This window comes from Acipenser ruthenus, chromosome 50 (assembly GCF_902713425.1).
Source record: "Acipenser ruthenus chromosome 50, fAciRut3.2 maternal haplotype, whole genome shotgun sequence".
Taxonomy (NCBI): domain Eukaryota; kingdom Metazoa; phylum Chordata; class Actinopteri; order Acipenseriformes; family Acipenseridae; genus Acipenser; species Acipenser ruthenus.
The window spans coordinates 5,549,535-5,558,415 of NC_081238.1; the positions used below are offsets into that span (position 1 = coordinate 5,549,535).

The window sequence follows — 8,881 nt, forward strand, 5'->3', positions numbered from 1 at the left end:
TACTGTGCTGGTACCTGTGCAGCACATCACATGGTGCAACTGCAGCTAGATGATTGGAGAGAGTCTGAACTGCAGCACGGCCAGTTATTGAAAGATCATTGGAGAGAGTCTGAACTGCAGCACGGCCAGATATTGAAAGATCATTGGAGAAAGTCTGATCTGCAGCACAGGCAACAGTTGCAAACAAGGTAGCAGCAACAACTTCAGCTATTGCACTATTTAAATACTTACACATCCCAAATGAAAGAAAGAAATCAAATTGAATGATTTAAACCCACCAATGTTGAGATCAAATAAACCCCATAGTTTTTTTTTACAGGTATTGAGGCTAGAAATGTATTTAGGGGGTTTTACAGACAGACCCCCCCCCCCCCCCCCCCCCCCCCCCAACCATTAAATTGTAGTTCTCACTTTCATTTCAAAGCAGAAGCGACTCCTTTATTAATGTAATTACAGTCATGCAGAAAGATTGTCATAAAGTGCCCAGCATTAAATACTTCGTTTCATTATACAGTAGCTTTAAGATTAGTAGCTTGTTAACACGTCGCAATCTCGTTTGTACCTTCTGCTTGTAAATCAAAAATGAAGGCTTGGCCAAGTTAGTTGTTCAACAGAGAAGAAAAAAACTAAGTCCGTTTTACTATAAACACGTTGTGATTGAGATAGAATGATGTTTTAATAAATGCAGGAGTCAGCATTGCCAAGAAGTGATGAAGACATTGATCAGCATCTGTATATCTAGAACACAGACAGCGTCCAACTAACCGCACAACTGAAGCCACAGAGGGACTACAGCACAGAACCAGCAACACACTGCGAGTCACCATTATAAACCATACTATACAAATACGATATGCAATACAGGAACATAGACGGAGCACTCTATTGTATTAAACAGATGTACACTATAAAGACTGTGTTTCAATGCAGTACATATGCAACCCATTAATATACCTTCCTCTGGTACCGCAAGAGGCACCCAGCAAAACGCCAGTACAACACCGTTCCAGAAAGAAGCCATGACGTAAACAGGATGATACGCGCTGAGCCCCGTCCAGAGGCTTTTATTAGCATTTTCAAACTACTGAACTGACCAGGCGAGGTGACCGCTAACACCAGCGAGAGCGCCGCACTGCTACACTCCCAGCGAGTGCGCTGCACTGCCGCACTCCACACGAAACGAACGCGCTCTATGTTTACAATGTATTCCTAAAAATAAGTCAAGTTTTCAACTGTGTACGTGTCCATCACAATAAAGCTCTCAATACTGTCGTTGTATATTTATAAATACTAAAAGAAACGAAGTCAATTCAATGACAGACATGTCCTATATTGAGAGCTGCTAGTTCGTTTCAGTATTTCTAAATGTGTACGTGATCGTATAACAGTTCTGGCAACAAATATCTGGATCCGCTGAACATGTAATGTATTGACAGCCACAGATACTCATAGGAGCATTTACATTCATCATTGTTTATTAATGCGATTACTGTAACAATACATTATGAATAATTCAAGATTAAAAAAAAATCCTGCGCATTTAAAAACTCAACAATTGATGCACATTATTGAGCGCGCTGAGCTCTGCAGTACACGTGGAATTTAGAAGCGTCAACGCGCAGGACAGTCACAGGTGTTAGTGGTCATTTCTTGTTAATGAATTAGTGTGAATATCTCTATAAAAGCTCTTGGGCGGCGGTGGAATAGTATTGTCCTGTTTTCACGATGGAGTTATTTCTGAGCAGTGTTTTGTTGGCCCTTTGCTGTATTCCCTTTGCAGCACCACAGGACGGTATAGTATCAAGAACCTATTGTGGGGTTAAGGGGGGACCCGGTCTCTGTGTACTAGATAAACACATGCTGGCCAGTTCATTTGTTAAGTGATCATTATGGCTTCTGCGTTTATGTAATTGTTTTTTAAGAAGTGGTATTTTTGCTGCATAGTTTCTTTTCCACTCCCAGTACGATGTTGCCGGTCAGTTCATTGCGCAGTGTATAAACTGCTGGTGACGGTGGAGTTTTCTACTTATACTAAAACACTCTAAACCACGAGGCGTTTAGTCACGAGTTGTATTAAACTGCACAAGTAGACCTACTATGAGTAAGTATGTATCCATACACAAGATCTAATGCATTGCTTATTTACAAGTAGCTCTAAAGTTGGTACACCTTGTATCTAGTTTTGTACTAAAAGGACAGGTTGGGTTTCTACCTGTGTTTGTAATACTCCATTACAATAGTTAGTTCTGTGTTGAATGTTCTTAATAAAGACTCTGGGCTTTTTTTGATTGCTCTATATTGTGGATAGTTAAAATGGTTTGATTTCTTGCTTTCATTTAGGATGTGTAAGTATTTAAATAGTGCAATAGCTGAAGTTGTTGATGCTACTTGGCTTTCAATTGCTGGCCGTGCTGCAGTTCAGACTCTCTCCAATGATCTAGCTGCAGTTGCACCATGTGACGTGCTGCACAGGTACCAGTGCAGTATATGATGACATCTGAACATCCTTAATGTGCAAAGGGAGTATATCAATGTTAATTTGAGTTCTGACATTAAGTGTGTGTGTGTGTGTGTGTGTGTGTGTGTGTGTGTATGTGTGTGTGTGTGTATATATATATATATATATATATATATATATATATATATATATATATATATATATATATATATATATATATATATATATATATATATATATATATATATATATATATATATATATAATTAGACGTGCTCAAATTTGTTGGTACCCTTACAGCTCATTGAAATGCTTCATTCCTCCTGAAAAGTGATGAAATTAAAAGCTATTTTATCATGTGTACTTGCATGCCTTTGGTATGTCATAGAATAAAGCAAAGAAGCTGTGAAGAGATGAATTATTGCTTGTTCTACAAAGATATTCTAAAATGGGCTGGACACATTTGTTGGTACCCCTTAAAGATAATAAATAATTGGATTATAGTGATTTCAGATTAATTAGTTTCTTTAATTAGTATCACATATGTCTCAACTTGTAATCATTCAGCCTATTTAAATGGAGAAAAGTAGACGCTGTGCTGTTTCGTATCATTGTGTGCACCACACTGAACATGGACCAGAGAAAGCAAAGGAGAGAGTTGTCTGAGGAGATCAGAAAGAAAATAATAGACAAGCATGGTAAAGGCTACAAGACCATCTCCAAGCAGCTTGTTGTTCCTGTGACAACAGTTGCAAATATTAAGAAGTTTAAGGTCCATGGAACTGTAGCCAACCTCCCTGGGCGCGGCTGCAAGAGGAAAATCGACCCCAGATTGAACAGAAGGATAGTGTGAATGGTGGAAAAAGAACCAAGGATAACTGCCAAAGAGATACAAGCTGAACTCCAAGGTGAAGGTACGTCAGTTTCTGATCGCACCGTCAGTCGCTTTTTGAGTGAAAAGTGGGCTCCATGGAAGAAGACCCAGGAGGACTCCACTTTTGAAAGAAACAAAGCCAGACTGGAATTTGTTAAAATGCATATTGACAAGCCACAATCCTTCTGGGAGAATGTGTCCTTTTGGACAGATGAGTCAAAACTATAACTTTTTGGCAAGTCACATCAGCTCTGTTCACAGATGAAAAAAATGAAGCTTTCAAAGAAAATAACACCATACCTACAGTGAAACATGGAGGAGGCTCGGTTATGTTTTGGGGCTGCTTTGCTGCACCTGGCACAGGATGCCTTGAATCTGTGCAGGGCACAATGAAATCTCAAGACTATCAAGGCATTCTGGAGTGAAACGTACTGCCCAGTGTCAGAAAGCTCTGTCTCAGTCTCAGGTCATGGGTCCTCCAACAGGATAATGAACCAAAACACACAGCTAAAAGCACCCAAGAATGGATAAGAACAAAACATTGGACTATTCTGAAGTGGCCTTCTATGAGTCCTGATCTGAATCCTATCGAACATCTATAAAAAGAGCTGACACTTGCAGTCTGGAGAAGGCACCCATCAAACCTGAGACAGCTGGAGCAGTTTGCTCAGGAAGAGTGGGCCAAACTACCTGTTAACAGGTGCAGAAGTCTCATTGAGAGCTACAGAAAACATTTGATTGCAGCGATTGCCTCTAAAGGTTGTGCAACAAAATATTATGTTAGCGGTCCCATTTTTGTCCATGGCATTTTCATGTGTTTTATTATTTACAATATTATGTTGAATAAAAATTCAAAAGCAAAGTCTGATTTCTATTAAATATGGAATAAACAATGGTGGTTGCCATTTACTTTTGCAAGTTTCAAGTTATTTCAGAGAATTGTGCATTCTTCATTTTTTGTGGAGGGGTACCAACAAATTTGAGCATGTCTGTATATGAATAGTTTTATTTGCCAGCCTCACACTGACTGAATTGTGTTCCTTGTGAAGGGGTGTGAAATGTTTCAATCTTTCCCCTGTAGCTGGGACTGTAGTCTGTGGTGTGGACTCTGTCAGTGTGAGAGTGTTGCTGAACATTGGGCAGGCTCTTCCCCTGGACCCCAAAGGCTTTCTATTGGGAAGCTGCTCTCCGTCCACTGGCAGCTACAACACTGTGCAGTTCCAATCCGGGCTGCTTGACTGCAGGTTTATGCGCATGGTAAGTGGCCGCTCATTCTTTCTCTAGTATTTCCAGTTCAGGCTCCCATTCATTTCTTTTTCCACATGATGATGGTTTCTCCTTTCATCCCTCTGGCTTCCCAGCTTTATGTTCTGTAACGGGCTCACTGTTGATATTGGAACAGTTCACCTAGAAACTACGTTTATTTACAGTTGGGGTAATATTACAAATATATGGACCACTGCTCCTGGCAATGACCACTTTGCCTGCCTGTATGCAGCTTCCACTCCATAGGAAACACTGGCTTTTAATGGGGAGAACAAATGGGATTTTGCTTTTAAACTGCTGTGGTCTTTCATCCATTTCTTTGCCCAGGTTAATTCCAGCATCATCAGTTACATGAATGTGCTGACGTACCAGCCCACCCAGAGTGGCTTCTACCAGACTCCATTCACTCAGGCTATTGTGTGCACCTACACCAAGTGAGTACTGTGGAGCTGTCTTCTCTACTTGTAGGTCTTGAACTCTTCCCTTTGCTGCCCCCTCTTGGCAGCAGTGAATGGTGCAGCTGCAAGCTGACTTGGTTTTTGTTCCAGTGGGAGCTGTAGTATGACCAGCATGTGGAGAAACCTGATTTAAAATGACCTCCCTAATGAGTGGCTTTTACTCCCTTTGACCTCTCATGCATTCAAGGAGCTGTTGCAATTGCTATTCACCTCTATAGAGTTGGTGCTCCCCATAGGTTTAGTTCAGTTTCATAAAGGCATTCCTCTGCTGATTTTTACAAACTGTTTTGATGTGTTGCTGTTCTAACCAAAGCTCTCTACCTGTGTCTTCTCCAGACTTGCTGGCTGGACTCCTCCAGTGTATAACCCTGCACTTGGGGATGCTTCTGGGTTTGGGAAGCTGGAGTTTACAATGGGGTTTATGAATGGTGAGTTTGCTGTCCTGCAATGTACCCTTGGTCTATTAGTTTAGAAAAGGCATCCAGTGCAACAGTAACCTGGCAGGGGCAGCAGCCTGTGCTGCTCATTGGATCATTTCCTCCAGTCCAGTAGAACATGCTCAGCTAATTCCTCTGGTGCTGGTCAATGCTGCTCTGTCCTGGCTAGTGAGGAGTTGGGTGGATTACTGTTCTCATGCTCCCCTCCTTTGTCTCAGAGGAATTCTCAGCCCCCCGCACCTCCAGTCTGTTCTTCCTGGGGTCCCCCATCAACATCGCAGCTGCAGTGAAGCAGCAATTCCACATGCAGCTGATGGTCTACGTGGAAGAGTGTGTCGCTGCCAGCACTCCACAGCTGAGCCCTTCAAGCCAGACCTACCCCCTCATCGCCAACCACGGGTAGATATTCAGTGGAAGCTGTATAGGAAATGTACAGTTTTTAAATCTGAATGTTTAGCACTTGGGAGCACAGCAGTCCTGCTTTGCAAACTGTGCCACCTTTTTACAAGGGGAGCTCAGAAAAAGGGGTGTAGTATGCTTGTGCCCTTGACCTTGTAATATTACCTTGGCCTCAGACCCTAGTGGTCCCCAGTCCTGGTGAGATCCTCATCCTACTCGGTGCTCTCGTTTCTCCCTGCAGATGCTTTGTAGATGGCCAGGCTGCTAGCTCCAGGTTTCTGCCCAGAGTCCAGACTTCCGAGATCCGTCTTGTTGTCCAGGCCTTCAAGTTTACCCAACTGAACGCAGATGTGAGTATCTGATGGGTTAATATGGATTGTATTGGAGGGCCCAGGGCAGCTAGTTACCATGATTTTATGCCTGGGGTGTTTTTCTTGGTGAGTATCTGATGCTGTGCTTGTAGTGTGTGTAAAGCTTTTGTAAGTACACTTCCAAGGTCCTAGAGCAATGTTCATGATCTGAGTTTCTTTTTATTTTAAAATACATTATTTTTCCTAGGTCTATATCCATTGCCAGCTGCTGGCTTGGGACCCTGCCCAGCTCAGTAACCCCACCAAGAAAGCCTGTTCATTCAACCAGAGATCCAGGAGGTAAGGACTGGATGCTATTGAGTCTGCTCTCTGTTCCAGGGGAGTTCAGGGCTGTGAGGTCCAGTTAACCAACACCACAGGGACCCAGGACTAGTGTCTTTCATTTGATCTGAACAACACGGGCAGCAGTGTGGAGTAGTGGTTAGGGCTCTGGACTCTTGACCGGAGGGTCATGGGTTCAATCCCCTTGAGCAAGGTACTTTACCTAGATTGCTCCAGTAAAAGCCTTGCTGTATAAATGGGTAATTGTATGTAATAATGTGATATCTTGTAAGTCGCCCTGGATAAGGGCGAGATAAGGGTGTCTGCTAAGAAATTAATAATTGTCAGTTCTGTGCCTCCTTACAGTTATGTGTAAAATTTAATTGAAATGCACTTTCCCTGTTGCCAGGAACTGGGATAACGAGGCGTGTGTGCAAGTCCCTGGGGAGCCACTTGTGCTAAAGAGTCCTAAACTATTCTAAATCTATGTGGCACTTTCTGTGCATGTGTAGTTCACCCCTGTCTTTCTACATGTTCATATAGTGGGCGTCTGTCATTGGAGATTCATTCTGCTGCTCTATCCAGTAGAAGTCTATTGCACTGTTCTTGGTTTCAATGTCCTGTTTTATTGCAGCTGGGAGCTCCTGGATAACCCTGGTCAGAGCTCTGTGTGCAGCTGCTGTACCTCCAACTGCAATAAGAGGAAGAGGAGGGACACGGGTAAATGCTGCTATTTGTATACTGTAAATACACGGGTAGCTGCAGGGTTTAATTGGGTTATAATGCAATGGTGACTGACTTTAATTGTATGGCAGCCAACAAATGATGCTCAAATAGGGGTGCAGCGCCTCCGGTATCAGTTACCAAAGACCTGCCCCCCCTTCCAGCCAGAGAGGCTGCTTGTTCTTGTTGGTACTCTGCTCAATGGTGTGTTGGCCACAAAGCTTGGGTTGTTTCATCTAGCCTCAGTCTGCCCCCTGCTGTAGTGACTGGTACTGCATGAGGCATTGCTGTAAAGCAGCAGGTCCTGTTTCAAACCAGGCTCCCCTTTCTCCTGAGCAGCTGAAGAGGGACTGAGACACACTGCAGTGCTGGGACCCCTGAGGATACTTCCTGAAGAGCTGTCTGCTGGAAACCAGGAATTCTACCAGAGGATCCCTGCTCTATCACTGGACGGTGAGTTGATTCTGCAGTCTACAATCCTGTGTACATGTGGCTTGCATGTATAAACATGGCCCTGACTTTACAGTACACTTTCTGCTGAAGGATTGAAGATGTGTGTTACCAGTTCTGCCAAAACCTTCAAATGTTTCTAGTATTGGAACACAGGGACTTTGCCCACCCCTACCAACAGGGTCCCAAGTGTGCCTCCCTGCAGGTCCTAAAGTAACAGACTCCTATTGAAGCTGCTCCTGGGCACTGTAGAGACCACGCCTGCACTGGGAACCCTTCCTGTTCCTAATCCCTTCTGCTCTCCTCTTCCAGAACCCCAGCAGGCTCTGGCCTGGCTGCCTGTCCTGGCTGCTCCCTTGCTCCTGATGGTTGTCCTGGGAGCCCTGTCTCTGGGCTACTACATGTGCGTGTGGGATCAGCCCAGACTCTGCTCCAAGTCCAGCAGTGAGCTTCTCATTCCTGCACCCCACTGATGAAATGCACACAGCAGCCGGCACATTTTCCAGCAGCTCGCCAGCACAGCAATACTGATTTCATCTTTTGTATGCTGATGAATAAAATGTCTGCATGAAGAACCTCTCTGGTCTGTCTAATTTCTGCCTTTGGAGTAACTTTCTTTTAAAATGTGTGTGGATGTTAAGTGTATTTAACCTCTTTCTGCTGGATAAATGTTTGTACTGCAGAACTAAGTAACAGGATTCTGTAGCAATTCTAAAAATAAAGTAGAGCAGTTCTAGATTTCTCACAATTAAACTAAAGTAGTTTTGGAAGATCATTAAACCTAGGTTTATAAAACTGTGGTTTCTTAAGTTTTGGCTCCAGGTTTTTATTTTTGGATAATATTTAGTTTCTGGTTGCCAGAATGTAAAAGTCTTTCCAACTAAATGTTTGTTTCCTGCCCAGATGATTTTGAACCTAAAACTTGATCTAAATCACCATGCTTAACTTGTGTTTTTGTGAAACCTACTGATTAGGAATTTCCATTTAGCATAACCAAGTCTAATTTCAAGTTGTATTTTATTACAACCTGAGTTTGGGGTTTAGTAACTTATGTCTACAAATTATATACGTCCTCTCTTTTTTCTTTCCTCCCCTCCCCCTTTTAGTGGAGCAGTGCTCTATATTTGTAGCCCAAACTATTTTAAAAATATGACTAATTCTACAAAGATAATAAATGGAAAACA

At 42.8% G+C, this 8,881-nt stretch overlaps 1 protein-coding gene across 1 annotated transcript; it reads left to right on the forward strand.

Moving 5' to 3' along the window:
• The first annotated feature begins 1,688 nt into the window (after positions 1 to 1,688).
• On the forward strand, positions 1,689 to 8,272 carry LOC117967620 (zona pellucida sperm-binding protein 3-like). The gene is made up of 10 exons (XM_059015424.1): positions 1,689 to 1,792; positions 4,414 to 4,589; positions 4,926 to 5,032; positions 5,393 to 5,484; positions 5,712 to 5,892; positions 6,134 to 6,242; positions 6,451 to 6,542; positions 7,159 to 7,244; positions 7,587 to 7,700; positions 8,010 to 8,272. Exons 1-10 carry the CDS (start codon positions 1,726 to 1,728, stop codon positions 8,168 to 8,170), a joined length of 1,185 nt encoding a protein of 394 aa, XP_058871407.1. The 5' UTR covers positions 1,689 to 1,725; the 3' UTR covers positions 8,171 to 8,272.
• Positions 8,273 to 8,881: the final 609 nt, after the last annotated feature.

Excerpts from the sequence above, each read along its gene's own strand:
- LOC117967620 (XM_059015424.1), top strand. The coding sequence starts at position 1,726 with ATGGAGTTATTTCTGAGCAGTGTTTTGTTGGCCCTTTGCTGTATTCCC. Across the intron at positions 4,590-4,925 it reads ACTGCAGGTTTATGCGCATG|GTTAATTCCAGCATCATCAG; the intron begins GTAAGTGGCCGC and ends TTCTTTGCCCAG. Across the intron at positions 5,893-6,133 it reads CCCCTCATCGCCAACCACGG|ATGCTTTGTAGATGGCCAGG; the intron begins GTAGATATTCAG and ends TTCTCCCTGCAG.